This window comes from Emys orbicularis, chromosome 3, assembly GCF_028017835.1.
Source record: "Emys orbicularis isolate rEmyOrb1 chromosome 3, rEmyOrb1.hap1, whole genome shotgun sequence".
In the NCBI taxonomy this organism is placed as follows: Eukaryota; Metazoa; Chordata; order Testudines; family Emydidae; genus Emys; species Emys orbicularis.
The window spans coordinates 101,211,990-101,236,252 of NC_088685.1; the positions used below are offsets into that span (position 1 = coordinate 101,211,990).

At 40.6% G+C, this 24,263-nt stretch overlaps 1 protein-coding gene across 1 annotated transcript in view; it reads left to right on the forward strand.

The window, feature by feature from the left end:
• The window catches only part of LAMA2 (laminin subunit alpha 2), a 344,610-nt gene that overhangs the window by 205,596 nt on the left and 114,751 nt on the right, over positions 1-24,263 (forward strand). Inside the window, exons 28-34 of the mRNA XM_065401428.1 lie at positions 593-781; positions 874-1,007; positions 5,114-5,231; positions 13,425-13,559; positions 14,632-14,756; positions 19,584-19,670; positions 20,621-20,814. Coding sequence (XP_065257500.1) covers positions 593-781; positions 874-1,007; positions 5,114-5,231; positions 13,425-13,559; positions 14,632-14,756; positions 19,584-19,670; positions 20,621-20,814 — 982 coding nt within the window. The remainder of the gene's footprint in view (positions 1-592; positions 782-873; positions 1,008-5,113; positions 5,232-13,424; positions 13,560-14,631; positions 14,757-19,583; positions 19,671-20,620; positions 20,815-24,263) is intronic.

Genomic DNA, 24,263 nt, shown 5'->3' on the forward strand with positions numbered 1-24,263 from the left:
TGTCCAGCGCAGGCAGTGATAGCCAACAGATCTGTCAGGAATTCCAGATTTTAGCTTGTGATTTTATTTATTTGCACAAGATGGAGCTTTTCACAAAACTACTATTTAAAAAAACTGTAGTGATTGTATTAAGTTAATATTTCACTCTGTGACTCCCTGCCTCTCCCAATCTGACAGAAATGCTACACAAGCTTTGTATGTCTTGTGTAGCCACAGTTTGTTGAAAATGTTTGAAACAGCCTTCTCTTTGGGCCTTTTGCACCTCTGTGGCTCTATTGTGTGTTGCACTTTTGAAGTCCCCTGATTGGGCTCATGGGAATGTTGATATTCCCACAGACTCTCACAAAGAGGGACATTTGTTTTTACAGTTCTGCAGAAACAGATTACCTTCATGTATGTCTGTGCACAATCGTTGATCTCCCTATATTCCAAGTAGCACATGCCTCTGTACACACACACACACACACACACACACACACACACACACACACACGTATCTATACATCCATTTGTAATACTTACATATCCATCATGTATGCACAGAGATATATTTGTAGCTAACTGTAACTGGTATCTCTGTTTGCTTCATTAGCTGACTGCTTATGGAGGGAAACTGAAATATGCTATCTACTTTGAAGCACGCGAGGAGACGGGTTTTGCTACCTATAATCCCCAGGTCATCATCAGAGGTGGGCCTCCCACACGTACTAGAACTATCATCCGGCATATGGCTGCCCCTTTGATTGGCCAGCTGACAAGACATGAGATAGAGATGACAGAGGTAATGTTTTAGTCTGTTCTGTTTCAGAATGTTAACCCTTGGTTCTGTTGATACCGTTAACTGGCTGGCTTTTGTCTTATTGTTTCCTTCAGCATGAATGGAGATATCATGGTGATGACCCAAGAGTCAGTAGTACTGTGACACGTGAGGACTTCATGGATGTGTTGTACAACATTCATTACATTCTTATTAAGGCTTCTCATGGCAGCATCATGAGACAAAGCAGGTAACAATTTCATGCAATAGCCTGAAATACTGCAGTCATCCCAGCTAATTCACTTGAGACTTCAAACTGAATTTTTAATCCAGGCACAAAATCAGTGGGACGTACAAAAAGAGTAGGGTGTCTAGTAAAGCTGGAGAAGTCGGAGAAAGGCATTGTATTAAGAGAAAACCATAATTATTGTAGCCAAATGAGACTTGTATTCTCAGTATCCCAAAGCCAAGAAAAAAACAAAAATATATTTTGTAAACAGATTTGAATGTTATGCAAATATTGTGCTATTATATAAATATGAATTTTGGCCTGTGAAATATTTGTCTCTTGGCAATCAGTAGTGAATAAATGATTAGTGATTCAAATAGTGCCCACTTAAAATGACACTTATGCCAATATAGTAGAGGCAGATAAAAGTAATAGGCTACAAATATCTCTATCTAGATATAGAATTTCGAGAAGGTACTATTATGGTGGTAGAATTAAAAAGATGTGTAACTTTGCAATATTTGTGTAACAGAGACATGGAAGACTAGTAGCTGTGCCCTAAAAGTGATAGAAGCAGATGGTTGTTATTTATTATTAATTATTATTTTTTGTAAGTAATTTTAAAGGAACTAACCAACCATTCTCCAAACTTGGATGTCCCTTGCAGCTGCGGGTGTCACGTCATTTCAGATTGTCTATTTTTGGCATGTTCAGTTTACAATATTGTGTGATGTGCACAGGGAAACTTCAGTTTAGAGGAGTGGGAAAGCAATTATGATTCCTCATGGGAAACTTTAAAAAGCATTGTCTTTGCTCCAGAAAAATATTCCATCTACTTATATCAATCACTGTTAGCACTACAGAGCCCAGCTCAGATGTGGAGAATGAGGTGAACTCTATCCTGGCTCATGCATCATAAGAAAAATTGCTATATGATTTCCATTTTCAGAATCTTTATGCTGAGGTGTACAGAGATGGACACCTTATTCAAAGCTAGCTACACCAAAGCATAATGCACCTCGATTGGCTCAGGGCTACCAGTGATGATGTGTAAATCAGGAGACGAGAGATTGAATTTCCAATTTCAGGGTGTGTTTTCAGGGATAGCAGTTGCAAAACCAAGGTGCGATTTTACAGAGTCACATTACAGAGTATAGCCTTTTATATAGCAGCAGGACTTGCTAAAGAGTTAATCTGCCCCAAAAATGGGGACCTCTCCACCTGTATATGATATCACAATTGATGTAGAGATGATTGTCATAAAGTTTTATGATATCTGTCTAGGCATTTATATAATGCTCATCACCATGATATTTGAGACATTAGGTGGAGAATTGGCAGGCAAACCCCTGCAATCTATACGCAAGCAAAATGCCTGTTGATTTCAGAGGAAATTTCGTTTGAATAAGAACAGTAGAATCAAACCCAAAAATTCCTTAGAAGTCATTGGGAGATTAGCCTAAGAACTACAGACTTTGATTCAGGAGAGAAGTTAAACCACAGATGTAAGTCCATCCCTATTCAGAACAGCCCTTAAGCACATGCTTACCTTTGAACATGTACTTAGGTCCAGTGACTTAAAGTTAAGCATGTGCTTTAGTTGTGTCCTGGATGCTTTCCTGAATTGGAGCCTAACTCTTAACAAGCAAAGCTTCTCTTCTCCTCCAGTTGCCATTAGAGGGAAGAGAGTTATAGAAAAAATTATTATAAAGGACTACTGTCAATTTTTTTCAAAGTGTACAGTGAGGAGTTAATAGTTCTTTAATTGTAACATGAAAATTCTTTCAACTCAAATGTTTGAAAAAGCAGAGCTGCAGATGACTGATATACTGTAGAAAAACACTGTCAATGAAAATTCGAACCAGACCTAAGTGTAAAATCGCTTAATTCCAATGTTAGCCCAGTATTAGCTATATAATTTATCATTTGTTTTTGCAAGAAAGCTATGCTATTAAGGAGAGTTATTTAGAGGTTTCTACTAAAAATCCAAAGGCAAACATTTTTCTCCTACTGTGTTCATTTTGTTGTTCTCCTTTTTCACATTTACCACTCAAAATTGAAATATTTCTTTCATAGATTCAAATTAGATTTTGCTTTGCTTTTCAGGCAATTGGATTTTGATAATAAATTAGTCTGGATTGGAAGTATGCTTTCAATTTTACTGTTAATTGTTTCAGAATACTAGATGCTGATCAGGTAGCAATGGTTAGACTGGTTCTCATTAGACATGCTTCAGGAAGCAACTAAACCTAACCTACCTTAAGTCACGCTTTTACCCAGACAACAAGTAGCTTTGTGGTTCCAAAGTATATTGTTATGTAAATTCAGCTCTGGGACAGTATATAGTTTGTGCCGTACACAGAGCATTGCCTCTGGTTTACGACTACACTGCAGTCTAAGGGCTTCAGTGCGGGCTGTATAGCCATGACAGGGACCTTGGATTCATACTTGCATTGGTAGCCCATGCTATAGCCCATCCCTTCATGTACACAGCTATTTTTTGCTGTGCTCACATCATACCATAGATTTCAGTGTAGGCATATCCTGTATCTTGAAGATGATGGGGAAGCAGATTCCACTCTGTTTTTATATTAAATATACAGGGAGTTCCATTCAAGCTTGTGTTGACACTATACAAAAACAATAATTTTGGACCGTATTTATTTTGCAGTCCATTGTTTTTGTCTCCTCCTTGTTCTAATTCTCTATTCCAGGTGACCCTCCTTCTCAAGGTATATGGGCTGGAGTGTGCTGCTGTCACTTGGGACATTGCGTTGACTCAAGATATTAGTGGTGAACTCCGGATCCCATTGAAGTCAATCGCAAAACTCACATTGATTTGAATGGGTCAGGATTTTACCCTAGATTTGCTTATGGTCGTCCTGATGTTGATGCCTATATACCAAGATGACAGGTGCAATAGATGTGCCTAGACAAATAGATCAGTATAATTGGGGGAATGGGGGTGGGAGAAATCTGTGAGTTGGGTCATCTGGGAGTATGAACAGGAGCTAATTATTTCCATAAGTTTCTTTGTACTAACACCTACACACAGATATTTAATAAATAAATTCTGGCTGGATTAGCTTCTTTATTTTGATTTCACTCTTATTAAAGTATTCATATTCACTGATAGAAGAGAAAGAAATTTCCTCTCCTTGCTTAGATTTGGAATTATTTTTGGAAACTTTAAAATTTACATGGCTTGCCCTATATTTTTTACTTATTAAAGAACAACAAAGTTTAGTATTCATTTAAACAAAAAAGAATGAGAGGGCTAAAATACCTCCTTTCGGCAAAGCAACGATTTTGCAATCCCCTGGGATAAACTAATGCTTTAGAAATGTCTTTTGCTGTCATTGTCCATGCTTCATTTGATGCCCTTTAGAATCATTTTGTCTGTTCAGTGTATGTGGGAAGGATAGTTGGGAGATGAGGGTATAAGATATTAATATAATCAAGTGGACATTTGGGGAGGGAAAGAGTTGGCAGTCCCAACATGAAATGACATTAACCAACTTCTATGTGTTTCTTTGTTTTAAATATTTTGTTTATTTATCCTTGTGATTCTGAGAAAAAAAATGAATTCTGGCTAAGGTCTTAAAATTGCTGCTAAAAAGCAATTAACTGTCCAATGTCTCTGAAGTCTGTTCTATAGCTTGTTAGCTTGCTTTAGTTGCTGGGGATACATTTTATTTTTAAAAATGCCTCATTAGAAGCATATTTAGTGAATAAAGTTATTGTTGCACTCCTGGGAATTGTGAACTGGATCCAGGTTTAGTGTGAGACATCAATGTCTTACTGATCTGTTCAAATGAGGAGTCAGATATGGGCTTTTGTCAGTATTTTGGCTGCAAATAGAAAAGAGGAGATGGAAATAAGAAGAGTAGACGAGTTAGTTAAACTGAAGGGTAGAAATGGAAAATCAGATTGAAGGTATGTTGGGTTTGAAGTTTCCTTCATACATAGGCAAAAATAGAGCATTTTTTGTCTCATGTTGATGAGGCCAAGAGAGTTCAAGACAGCCAAATGAAGCTTTTTTCTCCTGTAATGGCTGACTTTGAACCTGCATTGAAACAGTGCTTTATGGAGTTGATAAGCTTTGTTTGCTGGTTTGTGTTTTCCAGAATTTCTGAGATATCGATGGAAGTTGCTGAAGAAGGCAATGTGTCTGGAATGAGTCCTCGTGCTCACTTGATTGAGAAATGTGACTGCCCACTGGGCTATTCTGGCTTGTCATGTGAGGTACAGTGTTTGGTAACCTTCATTAAATGTCTTTACTCTGTATTCGTCTTTCAGCAGTAATGGTATGAGAAGAGTTTCAAATAATAACTATGCTTAACTAAGCCACCCACTCTCCCTTGATTTTATTCCCTCTGTTCCTTCTCTCCCAGGTCCCCATCCTTCAAAGCCTTTAAGCACTTATTTAACTTTAAGCAGATGAGTAGTCCCATTGAAATCATTGGAATTATTCATGTGCTTAAAGTTAAGGACATTAAACTTTGCTGGATCAAAGCCTCAGCGCCTGAATTGTGTGAGCAGTGGAAGTCATTGAAACTTGTTGAAAGAGGTTAGGTGTTTACAGTAGAACCTCAAAGATACGAACACCAGAGTCACGGACTTACCGGTCAACCAGATACCATGTGGAACCGAAAGCAATCAGTCAGGCAGCAGGGGAGACAAAACCCCCCGAAAAAGTACTGTACTGCCTCGGGCTTTAGCTCTGGGGTTTAGGGCTTCGGCCACGGGCAGTTACGGCTGCAGCTGCAGGGGGGGCCAAGCAGCGGCGGCTCCAGGCACCAGCGCACCAAGCGCGTGCCTGGGGCGGCAAGCCGCAGAGGGGTGGCCTGCCGTTCGCGCCGAGGGCAGCATGCCTGCGGGAGGTCCGCCGGTCCCGGGGCTTTGGCGGTAATTCGGCGGTGGGTACGCCAAAGCCGCGGGACCAGCGGACCTCCTGCAGGCACGCCGCCGAAGGCAGTCTGACTGCCGGGCTTGGGGCAGCAAAAAAGTTAGAGCCGCCCCTGGGGCCAGGGCTTCAGGCGGGGATGGGGGCCTCAGGTTCTGACCCTTGGGAGCACCAGGGCTCAGGGCTTTAGACCATGGGGAGCCCTGGGGCTTGGGGCTTCAGCCCCGCAGCTCAGTTCCTTGCTTAAGCCCCATGGGGGGCGCTTGGGCTCATGGCTTTAGCTACAAGGAGAGTGCCAGTTTCAGTCCCAGCGGTTCCCCCATAGCTAAAGCCCCGAGCCCTGTCCCCCACCCCCGGCCGAAACTGGGAGTGGAGCTCTGGGGAGCCCCGAGCCCCAGTGCCTGCTGCAGGGCAGAAGCCAGGAATGGAGCTGCAGGACTGAAACCCTGAGCCCCAGTGCCCACTGCGAGGCTGAAACTGGGAACGGAGCCTCAGGGCTGAAGCCCTGAACCCCAGCGCTTCCCCCAGGTCCCCTCCCACCCGGAGCGCGCGCTCTCTCTCTCTCTCTCTCTCTCACACACACACACACACACACACACACACACACACCCCTGTGGCTGCAGCCCCAACCCCATTGTGGCTGATGTCCATAACGTCTTGTTCACAGTTATGGACCATTTCAGAGTTATGTACAGCCTCCTTTCCCAAGGTCCGTAACTCTGAGATTCTACTGTATTAGCAATACCTTGGTTGTTGTGCTATCACTCTCTTCTGGAGGCTAGCTTACAAATATCACTTCATGACTATTTCTTAAAATGCTCAAATACTGCCCCTGGCTTGGTATTTTCTTGGCCAGTTCTCTGCAGTGAATTTGAAGTTAAGTACTTGGCAAAACAGCCATGAACTGACAGAGTATCACACTTTCTTATTTATCACTGCAGCTGGGAGGATGCAGCCAAAAATTGTCAGTGAATTTTGAATGTTTTAAAACAAATTCCTTTTAACTGCATTCACATCCCTTTTGCTTGTATTGAAAAAATATTCTATCAAAAGCATTTACAGGCAGGAGTGTTCCCCCAAAACCAAGATTTTTAAGTGGATATTACAATACCTTTCCCTGTAGTGACTTTTGAATTTATACCTGTGCAGATTCATATTGAAAAAATTAATCTAAGTGATGCATTCATCCAGTCAGGGAATAGAAACAGGTAGCCTCTGGGTTCAATAAAAACAGCTTGAATTTTGAATATTAAATATTCACCATGAGTCATGAACAAACTCTAGACTAACAAATATGCACAGTAGTTATTTGGTGAATTTCATGTAATTTTCAGCTCATGAGTTGTCCACAAACAGATAGTGATTTCTTCGAAATTTTTCACCAGACAAGTTATTTATTATTACACCCCAAAAAACTTCATTAAACGAACACTGTTAACATTTCAAAGTCAAACACCCAAAAGTAGAGCTGTGTAGAGGATGGAAGTTCCATTTCATTAAGTATTTTGAGTTTTGGAAATTGGGCTTTTGTCATAACACCCAAAATCAAAACAATTTTTTTTGAATCAGGTCAAAATGAAACCTTTTCATTTCAACCTGACTCAGAATTCTTTCAACTTTTCAATTCTCTGCAAATTTTGTTTTCATTTTGAATCAAACCAAAACTTGTTTTCAATTTTTCAAATTGCAAGCAAACCAAAAAATCCATTATTCACCCAGCTCTTATATATGGTAATGTAATTAGAACAGTATCATAATGCACACTTTCTGGGGGGGGGGGAACGGTAAGGTTGAAGTTACAGAGTTGCCATTTCCTGCTTAATTGTGCAATCTTAATACTCTCACAATATATATTTTTAATAGAATATTCTATAAAGGATTAAGCCCCCATATTCCAATAGGAAAAGAGAAAGATCTGATACCCAGTTGCTTTCTAGCATATGCTAATAGGTAGTAAAGCTTGTCCTATCATCTGGAATCATTTCTACTGCTTGGTTTAGTCCATATCCCAAAATTGCAGTTGTAAGAGCTATGCATATAGTATTTTTGCCTCAGATATTTCAGAGGTGACATTGGTATCCAAAATTTGTATTCAAGCGCCTTCCCAAAATATAAGGATGAAAGAGACCTTTCCTGATAAGCACTGCTGGTATCTTTCAGAAATAGTTGTGGAAAATGCATTCAACATCCTCATAATTTACTTCATATTATAACCATATTCTGGGTCATTTCATAATTTTCAAATCAATACAGATGAGAAGAAAGTCAACAGCATATTAAACAAATGAGTTAGAGTTTCAATTTAGGTGAGGACTTACCAAAATTGCATATTTGTACCCTAATCCTAAGGGCTCTCAGCACTTGTAAAGGGTTCCACTGTACCAGTTTGTTTTGGACAAGGACATTTTTGAGGGGAAAAACTAAGAATCTATAGTAAGGAGCAAAATTACTTCCACTTGAGATTATTCCTCTAAATTAGAATTCCTCACAAGCCATGGTAAAGGCAGATAGACTGTTTCTGTGCTTCACTGATTTTAACATATTCTAACCCAAAATAAAAGTGAGTTGAGATTACTTACTTTTGACTCTAAAGAAAATAATTGTGTTTCTACTTTCTCTCTTACTTAGATTCTTGAATGGGTCACCAATGATTATAAACTTAACATACTGCTACAGACTTTTGTACAAGCACAGTCAAGCACATGTCAATTAACACTCCACTCAAATATCCCACTTTTGATAGTGCAAAGCTGCTGCATAGTCTTTACTTCAGTTTCCCTTCTGTTTTACTTTGCATCCATTTTACTGCCATGTAATGGAGGCAGCACTTATAGAATATCAGGGTTGGAAGGGACCTCAGGAGGTCATCTAGTCCAACCCCCTGCTCAAAGCAGGACCAATTCCCAACTAAATCATCCCAGCCAGGGCTTTGTCAAGCCGGGCCTTAAAAACCTCCAAGGAAGGAGATTCCACCACCTCCCTAGGTAACACATTCCAGTGCTTCACCACCCTCCTAGTGAAATAGTGTTTCCTAATATCCAACCTAGACCTCCCCCACTGCAACTTCAGACCATTGCTCCTTGTTCTGTCATCTGCCACCACTGAGAACAGCCGAGCTCCATCATCTTTGGAACCCCCCTTCAGGTAGTTGACAGCAGCTATCAAATTCCCCCTCATTCTTCTCTTCTGGAGACTAAACAATCCCAGTTCCCTCAGCCTCTCCTCGTAAGTCATGTGCTCCAGACCCCTAATCATTTTTGTTGCCCTCCGCTGGACTCTTTCCAATTTTTCCACATCCTTCTTGTAGTGTGGGGCCCAAAACTGGACACAGTACTCCAGATGAGGCCTCACCAACTTCCACCCCTTCAGAAAAGCCTAAATCCTCATCAAGAGTAGGACATGACCTCATTAAGACACCCTTAATAGGGTCTGGAGACCTGCTCCGTTGTACATGATACTATAAAACTGAATATCTTATCTATGAGGAACAAGGTAGGTGAGGTAATGTCTTTTATTGAACTAACTTATGTTGGTGGAAGGGGGCAAGCTTTCGAGGTTCACAGACCTCTTCTTCAGGTCTGGAGATGGCAACCAGAGTGTACACGCTAAATATAAGATGGGACAGATTGTTAAGCATGAGGGGTTGTAGCCCACTTCAAATAAAGTGGGCAATTAACACTTCTGCAGTCATAGGTCAATGGAGGGTTAGTAGGCAGCAGGGTGCATTACAAATTGTTGTAATGGGCTGTAACATTAATGTCTCGGTTAAGTCCATGGTTTTTAGTGTCCAGCAGAGTTATGAATTTAAGTTCCCAGGTTTGTCCTTCTAAGGTTTTGTGCAGATTTCCTTTGAGGGTGAGGACTAAGAGGTTAAATATGGAGTGGGTTTGTTTTATACCCCCCCCCCCCAAAGCGTTTGCCCTCAGCTGATAGGGTGTTTTTATCTTTTATCATTTTTCTGTGTGAGTTCATTTGAGAGAGTAGCAATTGTCTGCTTTCACCCACATAGATGTTGTTAGGGCATTTGATGCACTGGTTGAGATACACCACATGTTGCAATAGGCATGTGTAGGACCCATGAATCTTGAAAGATGTGTCGTGGGAGGTATTGATCGTTGTAGCACTGGAAATATGTTTGCAGGTTTTGCATCTGTTGTTCTGGCAGGGTCTGGTCTCACTTTGAGTTGGTTTGTCCTAGTCTCTGGGAGCTTTCTTCTGATGATTAGCTTGGCAAAGTTGGGGGGGGGGGTTGTTTGAAGACCAGAAGTAGGGGTTCAGGAAAGATTTCTTTCAGGATGTGGTCCCTCAAGTATGGGTTGTAATAGTTTGATGATACTGTCAGGCTGTCTAGAGTGGCTCACGAACAGAGATGCCAACCTCAGGGCACACTGCCAGAAATCAGGGCACAAACCCCAAACTGGTTGTGTGTTCTATCTTACCACCTGGCAAGTCTGCCTTTTTGATAGATGGTCCCTTACACCAATTATCACAACAATATTCAGAATGCAGTGATGTTGTAGCCATGTCGGTCCCGGGGTATTAGAGAGACAAAGTGGGTGAGGTAACATCTTTTATTAGACCAATTTCTGTTGGTGAAAGACAAGCTTTCAAGTTTACACAGAGCTCTTCTTCCAGTCTGGTAAACTTATTCAGGGCTTGTCTTCATGTGCACTTTAGTGAAGACACTACTATGCCGTCAGGGGAGCTTCTTCTGTTGACACAGCACTGTCTACACTGGGGCGGGGGGTTAAGCCAGTATAACTAATTTGCTCAGGAGTGTGGATTTTTCACACCCCTGAGTGACATAGTTATACCGATATTGGTCTGTAGTGTAGACGTGGCCTCATAGAGTCACTGCTAAATAGTTTGTTTAGCATATGTAGTTAACACATGTTTTAAGGGACCTTTCAAGGTGAAGTGGACCGTTTAATTACCCCCCCCTCCAGGGAGGAAAGGGCAGGGTGGAAGAAGCTGAGGGGGGTTGTTACTGGCTATAGATTGTTGTAATAAGCCATAAATCCAGTCTCTGTTCAGTGCATGATTTTTAGTGTCTAGCAAAGTTATGAGTTTAAGCTCCCAGGCTTGTCTTTTGAATGTGTTGTGCAGGTTTCCTTTGAGGATGAGGACTGGTATCTAAGCATCTTGGAGATCCCTTGCTTATGCACAGAAATATTGCCATCTCCAAATTCCAAACAGCATAATGATACAGAATCTTTGGGTCAGGGATTTTTATTCCATTGCCCCAGAGTTCAAACTGTGATGAGATGAGGGTTTGTTCACGTCCCCTCTTCATGAGTGTAAGGGGAGCAATCAACAAAGTCTTCTGTCTGCTGATGTTCCACAATGGTCCGTCTGGTGTCTATAGGTCTTCTTTTGTTGGACAGGAGACTGCACCTCTTTTGGTAAACTAGTATTGCAGACTTAGTAATGCTTTTCTGACTGGGTGGGGGGTCTTCCAGTTTCATAGCACACACTTTTATAGTTACAAAGCAAACACTTAAATATTACCTTATAACGTGGGATACAGATATTGTAAGTGAGATTAATACATCCAGCAACTCACAAGCATTTCATAAAGTCCAAACACCAAATATAGAGCTATAAATCTAATTCCTATTTTAACAACACTAACATACAGGTGAGCCACACTGGTTTCCAGCCATTCTTTTGTCAGTCTTAAGTGAGACTTAGAGGCCTTGGCATGAGCTGGCACCTGCATCTGCTAGCGTAACAGATACCCTATATGTGTTTTGATGTGGGGTGACAGGTGATAACTAGGAGTGTGCAGTCAGTGGGGTTTGTTTTCTGTACTGAAGCAGATTCTTTGGGGATATTTGGGTAGCTCATTCTATGATGAGATCTACTTCTCTGGTGGTGTGTCCTTGTTTGATGAAGGCTGCTTTAAGTGTGTTTAGGTATGTATCCTGGACTTTCTCTTCAGAGCATATTCAGTGGTATCTCAGTGCCTGGCTGTAGATAACAGATTTCTTAGCGTGTCTAGGGTGGTTACTGGATCTGTATAGGTAGATGTGGTGATCTGTGGATTTCTTTTATATAGTGGTCTGTAGTATTCCATTGTTAAAGCTGATTGAGGTGTCCAGGAACTTGATACTGGTGTGGAGGTGTTCTAAAGAGAGTTTGATGGATGGGAGGTGGTCGTTGAAGTTGTGGTGAAAATTTATGAGGGAGTTTGGGTTGTCTGTCCAGAGGATGAAAATATCATTGATGGATGTGTGGTGCATTTGTCCAGAAATTCTTCCTCGAGGTGGCCCAAGCAGAGGTTGGCATACTGGGAAGTGATCCTGGAACCCATGGTTGTTCCCACGGTTTGTGTTAGTGTTATTGTTAAATGTAAAGTTGTTTTGGGTGAGGAAGAAATGGATGAGTTTGGCAATGTGTTTGGAGTGGATTTCTGAGTTTTGTCCATTGTCTTGTAGATATTTGAGGCAGGCAGCAATGCCGTCATGGTGAGGGATTTTGGTGTTCCGGGAGGTGACATCCATGGTGGCAAGGATGGTGTTCTGAGGGAGGTTGTTAATGTTGCGGAGTTTCTGGAGGAAGTTGGTTGTGTCCTGGAGGAAACTGGCCCTTTAGGTGGTGAGTGGTTTGAGGATTGTTTCTGAGACCCAGTATTCCTTCAATAACAGTGCTGTTGCCTGATATAAGGGTCTGCAGCAGTTCCTTTGTTTATCTTGAGAGGCATGTAGAAGATCCTTGGGGTGGGTTTGTGGGGGTTGAGGTTGTAGAGTTTCTCTTATCTATGTACACTTTCTTCTAATGGGATGAAGCTCCAAAACAATCCTGCTTTGGTTAGGTTTTTTTATACTGTCATAGCTGTGTGCTTTTGGAGATCCACATTGATATACTTACATAATAATGTAGATGAAGGGTTGGATCTTGAAATGAAGATAGAAGGTTTGATTTTGCACGTCAGCTTTGCTAACAATCTTTGGTGGGCTCTCAGAATTTTATTACCAAGTGAAAAAAAACAGATCAAGAATAAATTTTATTAGAGCTTTATTTTTAATTCTTTACTTTTATATTTAAATTATACAGATATAAATAATACAGTCATGAAGAAATTTTTTGATGAGTATCATTGGACATTTGCTTGTTTTCCATCAAGCAGATATTAGCTTGTCAAATCTGAAAAACCCACCAAGGAAAAGGGAAACCGAATCCTCCTGCTTGCTCCTTGTAGCCCATGCAACAATTTTATTTTGAAAATAAACCTCTTTCTCAAGAAATGAAGGGAAGGATGCTTGATGCACAGTGAGAAAGACTGGGTATTTTGCATGTGAATGAAAGGTCTCTCTAGCTGTAGTATGAAAAGACTGGTGCCAGGGCAGTGTTCCAGGGATTTTGCAATAATGTTTCCAATTTTTGTTGGTTCTGCTATTTGTAAAGTACTGTATATTGTTTTTAACATAGCTGGAGGCCTGGCAACTTGTAAAAGCTGCTGATGGTGAAGATGAGCTTGCCGTACTCCCAGTATCCGTCCATTATGTGATGATCTGTTTTCCTTCTTGTAGGCCTGTTCTCCGGGATTTTATAGACTGCCTTCTAGATCATCTGGCAGGAGACCTGGCCCAACTCTGGGCACCTGTGCCGCATGTCAATGCCATGGACATAGTAATATGTGTGACCCTGAAACCTCTATATGTCAGGTATAAATTGTAGGCTCTTCCTAACCTAGTGCACTATGTTCTAAAATTAATCTGCTGTGTGCCAAAATCGAAAATCTGGAGGACATATTTTAATCTCGTGCTTTAAAAAGAGGACACTGTCAAGGTTGCCGGACCAAAAAAATGAACCTATCTTCAGAGTTTTCCCAGAATGACCTTCCTGAATTAGGGATTCCAATCATGTAACATATTTTTTCTCCTCCAAACTACTGCTTGTTGAAGCAGGAAACCTGTTGAAGAAGGGTGCTCCTCTCTGGGCTGGAGATACAAGAGAACCTGGGGAATGGAGATAAAAGGGGCTGGGTCGAAGTGCCTAGGGAAATAGCAGCAATGGACTGGAGTAAGAAGTATGCACCTGCTGTTTATAGGGTTCCTGGGTTGGAATCCAGAGTAGTGGGGAGGTCCAGCTTTCCTTGCCAGCCACAGGTAAAGGGGCATAAACCCCAAGCAGGGGACAGGCCTTATTTGGGAGCCTGAACAGAAGGGGTTCATTTGAATTTTGTGAGTGGGCCACAGGGCCAAACCACTGAAGACCCATCAAGGTCAGCCAGCAGCATGCAGGAGGCACCAAGGGTGAGAAAAGGACTGTGATACTGCACTTTGCCACTTGGAGGCACTCCAGAGGTGATTGCCCCATTACACCTGTAAGCCCAATATGCAACTCACTGTTTGTTTCACAATAAACAACATGCTATTCTGATAGACAATAACATGCCTGCATTGGTGACACATTAAGATGGAGTGTTAATTGTTTCTCCTACTTTGACAACTGGAGCAGAGAAAGAAAGGGAAAGATAGATGAACAGGATGGGAAACTGCAGGAATACATGTGGCTAGTTGCAGGCCTCCATTCCTCCTCCATGTAAACCCATATGTAACACCCACAGCATGTCTTCTGGAGAGTCTCAAACAAGGCAGCTCCAGTGAGAACTGCATCAGAGACAGTAATGAAGAACTCATTCCAGGAAAAAGATCCCTTGTATCTAAGAATGTTTGACTCCCTTGGGCTGGGAACAAAATACAGTCCACTTTCTTTCTCCCTCCCTCCTCACAGAACTGCAGGCACAACACTGCTGGCGATCATTGTGAAAGGTGCGCAGTTGGATTCTATGGGAACGTCCGAGGATCTCCAGAGGACTGCCATCCTTGTGCGTGTCCTCTGACCATTCCCAGCAACAAGTAAGCCTGTGGCATTAAGCTGCCTCTTCCAGCCAATAATAACATTGTCTTGGTCTCACTCAGTGTCCTCAGTCAGCTGTATACAGTATAAGTGCACGCTAAAAGATGTCCAATCCATTTTCGCTAATTGATCTTGCTGAAAGAGTCAGGGACTGCTCCCTTGCTAATTAGTGATGAATAAATTAATAATGGGTGGAAAATGCAATGCTCCACAGATAATGAATGTGTGTTACAAAAGATTTCTCATAAGTGAAGCTAGAGCAGAGCTCAAGTACAGTGTAGCCACGAGGGAGTTGTAAATAGTCTTTTGCTCATATATTGTGTTGGTATAAATGTATTTCAGTGCCTTTCTCCTTCTGCTGTGCAATTTATTGATTCCTTATTTAATGTTACATGGGTTTTAGGCAATTTGTGAAGGATAGAATAGTTTAATCGCAATGCAGTTATTGCAGTATCCACTTTATTGGTTGCCTTATGCTAATGAACCTTCCCACCTCCCTCTCTCCTTGTTTCCCACAAATGATACTTGAGATTTGTTTGTTATTGTGGTGGGAAGCCCTAGGTGCCATCAGGAGTCATTCTTTGTTGCCTCTATAAGAGGTTTATGGCACATGAACTTTATTTTGAAAGGCTGAGGGCATACAGCTTTCTCCAAAGCCACGTTCTGTGTTCTTTCTCACTGATTGACCTTTAGGATGTGCTAATAAGTACTTTGGTCAGTACACTTCCCCTTTGAGATGTCATCTTCTATCTTCATCATTTTATAATTTTGGGGACGGTTTTGGTTTTTGGGGTAGGAACGGCTCCTATTTCCATCCTCAATACCCAAGATTTCATTGATCTTTCATGTGAAGCAAACGGCATCAAGAATTCTTTCAGAGTTCATAAGTGCTGAATCTAGATCAACCAAAGCAATTATTTAAGGATGATTCAAGGTGTTCCCTTTTCCTCAGGAAATTGCTGTGCAACCTCCATAGCTCTTCCAAGTCTTATCAGCCCAGCCAATGAAAGACTTGAATGCGACTTGAATCCAGGCTTCTTCTGTAGCAGTGCAGAGCTTTGACCCCTGGGACATGGTCCACCTGCCTTATTTATAACAGAAAACGTTTTTTTGTATTGATTAGTTCAACCTTAGATTTGATAAGTGCCAGCCTGATTATATTTGTTCCACTTTCTCGCTACAAGCTCTTTGAGATAATATTAACGGGGAGCGGGGGGGGAGGGGAATCAGATTCAGCCACTCTGTTGTAGCCCCGTAATAATAAAACTACAGACACATAGGTGAAATACACACGAGCTGGTAATTGGATGACACAGATTGACACGATAACATTTTTTGAAGAAATAGAATTCAATTATTTTTATTTTTAAAGTTTTACAAGAACACAACTAAGTTTAAGGCTTTACGTTTTTAAAGATGTTTTTGTTTTTCTGCACAATCAGCATTCAGCTTCAAATATGATGAGCTGAAAAACTGGAGGGAGTAAGTTGCTTATGGGTATGTGGATCTATTTTTACGCAGTTGAAAATGTGTTGGATAATGAGTTTGTGAGTAGTAGATCAATTTATTTACATTTTATTCAAAGGTGTAATTTTTATTACTCATTCAAGCACTATTGATTTAATGCATTATAAGGATGCTGACTGCAGTATACCAAAGGGGGGAGTTCTGGGTCACCACCACCTCAGTGCTTTTTCAGCATTAATCTGGTTTGGCATTCCCTGCACAAATACTTGGATACATTTTGTAGCACTGCACCATTTTAATGTTTAGCTTAGCGCCCCCCCTCCTTTTTTTTTTTTAAACTGTGAGTACAGGATCCTGACTTACTAATATTCCAATAGTACGCTACTATACACATTTCACAGGTACACACTACAGTCACCAATTTACCATATGCATATGCCATAGCGAACAGAACTCGTTATATTCTGCGTCTAAAATACACACATTCCCTGCTTGAGCTAAAAGAAATTATTCTTTCATTAGGGTAGTATTAGGGCAAGAATGTGTGATCATCACAAATGATCTTTCCAAAGTCTTTAATGACCTCTTCCTAGGCAAAGCTCAGAACCAGTATTCCATCCCCATGCTCCTTGGTCTGTTAGCCATCTTTGACATCATCAACCATGCTCGTCTTGAAATCATATCCTCCCTTGGCTTCTGTTACTCTATCCTCTCCTGATTTTTCTCCTCCCTCTCTGATCGCTCCTTCAGAGTGTCTTCAAGAGGTTCTGCTTCATCCTGCTCTGTCCTTGGTCCCCTTCTCTTCTCCCTCTACACCATACCTCTGGGTAATCTCATCCACAAACAAAAAATCAGCTGTCACCTCTCTGCTGATGACTCGCTGACCTACCTCTCTACTCCAGACCTGTCTTCTTCTGTCTAAACTGAAATCTCAGCCTCTCTCTAACATCTCCTTGTGGATGTCTAGGTGTCAGCTCAAACTCAACATGGCTAAAACAGAGCTCATAATCTACCCCTCACCTCCGAAGGCCTTCTCCCAGCACCGCCATTCTGCCTGCCTCTTAGACCAAAACCTTGGCATCAATTACCCATGAAGACAAGCCCTAAGATAATGACCTTTCCTATCCATGCACACAACTAAAACTCTTGTTCATCTCATGTCTTGATTACTGCAACAACCTTTTCTCTGACAAACACAGTTTTGTCCTGCTCAGATCTATTCAAAAATGTTCCTGCAAAGATAATTTTCCTAGCCATTCACTTTGACCAGGTCAACCCTCTTCTTTGCATCCCTCCACTGGCTCCTTTTCTCTGTCACACCAAACACAAACTACTCATCTTCACTCTTAAGGCCCTACATGGCCTATCCACATGCTGCCTATCATCTCTCAACCATTATCAAGATGTCAACTCCCACTTCCAAATCAGCTCATGACATCAGCCTCCATCGCCCGCTAGTTAAATTTTCAAACAAGCACCTTTGTGCTTTCTCCCTTGCTGCTACTCATGCTTGGGAGGCACTCCCTGTAAACAGTCTCAAAGCTACCTCCTTATAGACCTTCAAAATCCTCCTTCAAACTTTCCTTTGCCATGATGCCTGCTAAAAACTTGACAATAGTTAGGCTGCTGGCTACTCCTGGGGGGAATTCTGCATCACTGCACATGTGCAGAATTCATGTCACCCACAGATTTCTTTGCTTCCCCACAGAAAAATGACTTCTGATGGGGAAGCAAAGGGAAGCTGTAAGAGTGGTCACCCATCCCTCCCCAGCAGCACAGGCAGGTTGTTTCAGGTGCCCGAAGCAGCTAGTAGAGACATAAATCACTGCCAGGAAGGGAGGGGGACTGGGCAGTCATACGTGTGAGAGAGAGAGAGACATTCTGACCCTCTTACTTGCTATTGCGGCATGCTCGGCATGGAGGGGCAGGTCTTTGGGGTGTTTCTGAGGAGGTGGGTGTGGGGCAGGCTCTGTCCCCTTAGGCAGAGCAGAATGTAGCAGCCTGCCTCCTTAGTCAGTTGTTCCCATTGTTCTTAGTGAATTCCCCCAGGAGTATAAAACAGTTGTAAAAGTTTTAAGGCTCCTTCACATTGCCAGAGTGCTATAAAGGGACAGTATGGCCTTATAAATGCTTGTGGTGCTTTAGTGATTAGAACTCGTCTAAATTTTTGGACTGAAAAAAATATGCTCCATGAACTGTTTGCTACTGACCTTTCTGGTGATGGTCAGTAACCAATATAAATTGTGAGTTTGATTCCCCAGCCGTCACTTGCTCTTCAGTTGCCTATGATGTAACACTGAGCATATGGCTGCATATATTCTTTGACTAATAACTAGAAATTAAGGGTCAAACCTAGCTGCACTACTATTTGGGGTTTGGGGATTTCCTCTAGTGCTCCTCACTCCCATTCTCCATCCATTGTATTGTAGTTTAAATAAATTACCTAAGTAATTGAAACCAGTGTGATTATATTACATTATTTTGACAAATAAAATATGCAGAATTTTGCAGAATTTTAAAATATTGTGTGCAGAATTTTTATTTTTTTGGTGCAGAATTTTAATTTTTTTGGCACAGAATTCTCCCAGGAGTAGCAAGTGTGATGAGACCACTGCCTATCATGCTGACCAATACTTTCTCATTGTTTCATTGAATTCCCCTGTCTGTCTTCATCTATCTGTTGTCCCCCTGTCTTATACTTAGACCAGTGGTGGGCAACCTGCGGCCCATCAGGGCAATCTGCTGGCGGGCCACAAGACAGTTTCTCTACATTGACCATCCACAGGCATGGCCACCCGCAGCTCCCAGTGGCCACGGTTCGCTGGGAGACGGAGCATCTTTTTGTTCTGTTTGTACAGCACCTAGCACAGTGGTGTCCTGGTCCACAACTAGAAATCCTAGGCATTATGGTAATAATAATAATAATAAATAATAATCAGAAGAAGAAGAAGAAGTAACACTTCAGCAGCTCTGATTCTATCCATCAGAGGGCAGAGGCACCCATACACACCACCAGGCGCTACATTACAAAACAAGGACCAGAGGACATGGAAATCAGCAAAGTGTGGCTGAGGTGGGAAAATTTACTGTTGCTGGAAAAATAGCAGAATTTTTCCCTTCACTGCTCACCCTTTGACACCATTCAAATCACAGCTAGGGACTTATAGAAGAATTGTTATCACTGATGAGTATCTCTCCACTAGATGCACATAGTAGGTACATAGTGGGTAAGAAAATCCTGATATTAACATTGAAGAGCAGACTCTATTACTGGCCTTGTACAGCTGCTTAGAGTGATATGGCATATCAATGGAGTACAGTAGAAATGGCTTTTTATTCTTTTTTTCCCCCTGGTTTAGCTTTAGTCCTTCTTGTGTTGCGGAAGGTCTCAGTGATTACCGGTGTACCGCTTGCCCACCTGGATATGAAGGCCAGTATTGTGAAAGGTATGGTAATTGTGTGGGCTGAGATAGAGAGAGAGAATTAAAAAGGGGACAATGTAGAAAGAGGCATAATGCCTTTCAATGGATGTCAGTAAACAACTCAGCATCTTCTAAATATGCTTCTTTTGATAAGTTATTTCCTCTTCTATGTATGGTTTAAAAACTGGATTTATCAGGTAGTTTTTCAACTTCTATTGTAAATTGACAGTGGATAAACTCGTTATTATTAATGCCAAAATTCTATTGGCATAGTCTTTTTTTACTCCATGTTCTTTTTCATTGTACTCCAAGATCTAAAGAAAATGATATGTTTATCTAAAATTATGTAATATACATATAAATTGTCCTGATGTCATCCTAAAATTCCCTTTTTCACTATTAGTGAAGCCTTCTTGACCTTGACCACAAAGAAGAAATTTACAGTTAGATTTATTAATAACCAAAGAGACTGCAGTTGTTCTACCCATAACAACAAATAGCTGCATAACACAGTATGAATAAGCTGATCACAGTTAGCAAGAGATTATTAGTACAAATTTCACTTTTAAACACAACAGCCAGGCGGTCTCTTGGGTAGAATTTGGAAGTCTCTTGATAAAAGGTAGATCATGGAGGGAGATTTCAAGTCAGTCTGTTGTAGGGCTTGAGTGTCTGCAAAACTTTCAGGGAGCGTTAGGCCTTGGCACCACTTTTGCCCAACCCTGCTGCCCTGATTGAAACCCACATATTGATTACAGGATTGTGCCTATAATTAGTTGGTCAGGTGGTATGCAAATTGTTCCCTTACATAAATATATATTTGTTCATAAAGTGCCAAAAAAAACCAAACAACCCCAAGACTTGTGCTTTTGGGAGCTCAGCTTGGTATAGTCTTGCCAATTGCAGACAAGATAAATATAATACACTATGCATTTTTAAGAGGCCAAATCTGTGTTCATATTTATAATGTCTAGATGTTCCCCTGGCTTCTCCGGTGACCCAAGAACTCCAGGAGGGTCCTGCCAAGAATGTGAGTGTGATCCGTACGGTTCACTGCCTATCCCCTGTGACCCTGTCACCGGACAGTGCACTTGCAAACCTGAATCCACAGGGTGGACTTGTGCAGGCTGCAAGCACCAGCATGTGCGTGATGGCGTGGAGTGCATTTGTACGTATATTAACATTACCTCAGGGGGCGGGGGCATTTGTGGTGGTTTGTGTTGCATCTCAAGAACTGAATCTTGCTTTGGTGCCAATCGATTCTGTAGCTGTTTTGTTTTGTTTTTCTGAAAATATCCACCAGACTTCTCATTTCCCAAGCATTCTGGCCTCCAATTTTCACAAGCCTCAAGCTGCTGGGAAAATCTTAAGTACAGTTTAATAGCAACATTGAAAATCCACAACAAGGCTCTGAAGGACTTCTTTTAGTCAGTTTCAAAGTTTGCAGTTTTGCCAAAGGTTGGGGATGCTACTGTGACAGATTAAAGATCTGGGTTTATTGAATATTTTAGTATGCTCCTAAATGTTTAATCAGCAGCTCCACTGCTTTTTGCCATGAATCATACATAGACTCTGAAAAGTATTCATCAAGGCTTATAGAAAGCCTTGGACATGCTGCTTCACAACCTCCTGTTGAAATTGAGAAGATAGAAGCAGTCAGGGTACAATCTATTCAGGAACAAAGAATGTCTTTTGTTTAAAAGATAAAATGAATAGCCAATCCAGCCTAAAACACTGTTGAGTTACATTTTACAAAACTCATACTTTTTGCCCTTGCTTTCAGTTTTTATGTGTTCAGATTGTCTTCCCTTTTATTATTTTTTGTAATTTGGTTTCCATGAAATTGGATATTATGTTTGTTCTGAGCCCAGAGTTTCATTTTTCTATGATAATTCCTTATGTATTATCAAAAGCACATAAAAATCAGGTTGCAGAATGTATTCTTGGACACTTAGTCAATCATGAACTGAAATAAGGCATTTTCTTAAAAAAAGAAAATTAATAGGAACTAATTTAATTGTGATTATTTTCCCCCTCCAGGCCTTCATATCATTGTTCTATTTAAAACAGAATACAGATAGGGATCCAATAAGCCCCTATATATAAGATTTTTATTCTGTGCATACTTGAATATATTGGCAGGGCACAATGAACTGGTTTTAATGTTTTATCTGAATTTTATCTTGTTATTGAATTTTAATTGAAGCTTTTTTCATTTTGTGATTATCTTTTCATGTGAGGCTCATATAACACCAAAGCAGATAGGCACCATAAAACTCAGATTTATTTTCATGTTGGGTAAAATCCTGGAGTATTCGTTTAATCGTTACCATTAAACCAGCTAATATGTAATCAGGACAAATTGCAACCGTGCAACACAAACAATGCAAAACAGCCTAAAAACCTAAAATTGACATGGAATAATGTAACAGCTCATATCTATCAAGAGCTAAGTATGCCTTTCGTTATTTGAGAGGATGAATAGTGGAGTCCTGTTTAAAGTATACTAGGCATAACGGGCCTGATGCTGTAAGGTGCAGAACATTGCAGTCATTTGGGCTTTCAGAATCTCTCAGGAAGTGCTCAGAATTTGGCAGGATGAGGTTTATAAGTGTGCATACATTGCTGGCTCTGTTGAATGTAGTACTCCCGCTGCATAGGAGCCAACATTGCCTTGTCAATGGACAGAGAGCTAGGTGGGAAACTTCAGTAAGTGCTGAAAAAGGACACTATACTCTCTGTATAAGTCTGTTAATATCTTCATATATTAGAGAGAATGATAGACAGACCCAATATACACCAATGTTATCGGGCTTGGTTCTCTGTTATCCCGCACCTTGTCTTTTCACTTACATCGGTGCAACGTGAGAGTAAAGTGCATGTAAAATGCTACCAAATCAGAATAGCAGTGTTCTACACCCTCTCTGCAGTGTTGTAAATAACAGCACAAGGTGCAGGGCAATGGACCATCAAGCCATACTGTATATAGCTACCTACCTATAAAACATTGACCGCATTTTCCAGTGTGGCATCTATAGTAAGCCATATAAAGCCATAGCTAGATACCTAAATGGAAGAGGCCTGATTTTCAGATTGGTTGAGCATCCAAAACTCCCAGTGAAGTCAATGATAATTTGTAAAATACAATACACCGTATTCATGCAATATTAAGGAAAAATAAGTCTATGGTTATTGTATTACTTATTAGTAATATAGGCAAAATTGTCAGTGCAGCCTCAACTCAGCTTGTGTTTTTGTGTGTATGCAAATAACTTGCATATATACAAAACAACATTAGTACTGAGTTTGCATGTGCAAATGGGTTTTAGCATTTGCACACACAAGTGAAAGTGCTCAAAATTGCATGTAGAAGTGCCAAGTTGCAAATGCACAAATAGAGGTATTTTCTCTAATATGTTTTAATATGTGGCCCATATTATTCCTAGTTGTGCACCAGAGGAGACTAATATTGAATAATATAAATCAGATATCACTCTACTCCCCATTTCCACGGGTCTGCCTGCTCCAGTGGCAGGTTGCCGATTCCCCAACCATAGTGGAAACCCTAGGTAGCCTAGAGCCAATATAGCCAGCTCTATGCTTCTCCCTCCTAGCCCATCGAGGGCATTCTAGGGGCATAACAGACACAAGGAGTGTTGGTGATACACTGCTGCACTCCACTGATCACCAGCTGTAAAAGGGCCATTGCAGAGAGGCATCATTTAGAGAAGCTCTGAGGCTTTGCCCATCTCCCCAAGCCCACAGCTGTGTCAAGTTTAGCTCTGGTGCAACTGAGGATTTGGCCCCTTTATGTTGTTATCCTTCAGCTTGCGCATATAAAACATTTTTTTTCCAGAAAACACAATAAAACCCTTATGGCTAACCACTTTCAACAGTAATAAAATCTTAATAATATTGATTAAGTGACTAATAATGACTAAAATAGAGCAAATTAATGCCCCATAAGGAATATTATATACTTGCAATATTTGAAACAAATGATATATGAGTATTTGCCTGGATATTTTTCTTTCCTTCAAATAATTTCATTTTAAATATTGGTGCATTGGTGGTAATTGCAAGAATTGTGATGTAAAGGCTTAGATTATTGGATGGTTTTAAAATGGTTTAGCTTAATGCAAATATACATACACACATATAAGTAATATAAATTTAAAGCATAGTCTTGTTAAACTATTAACATTTTGGTCTATCATATTTAATATTTGTCCATTGATTTTGGATAGTTAACACCAAATGATTTCTACTAATTAATTTTTTGGAAGTGTTCTTTAAATGGCAGTACCATATTTAAAAATAACACACAGAAGTTAAGAAATACAAATTGAAATCCTATTAAAAGTAAACTTTTAACCAATCTATTACAATGTAACATTATTTAAATGTAACATTTATATTTAAGGTCTCTTTTATACTAAACATCTTAATGGTGGAACAATTTAAAGTAACTAGGCAAAAAAAAAAAAAAAAACCACCACCAGAGAGGTGTGCATTTGCATTTAAATAATCATATTTTTGACTGAACATAAAATTTATTTATTTACAATATAGTGTCATCTTGTCTAGCAACTATTTCATAACATCATTTTTGTTGCT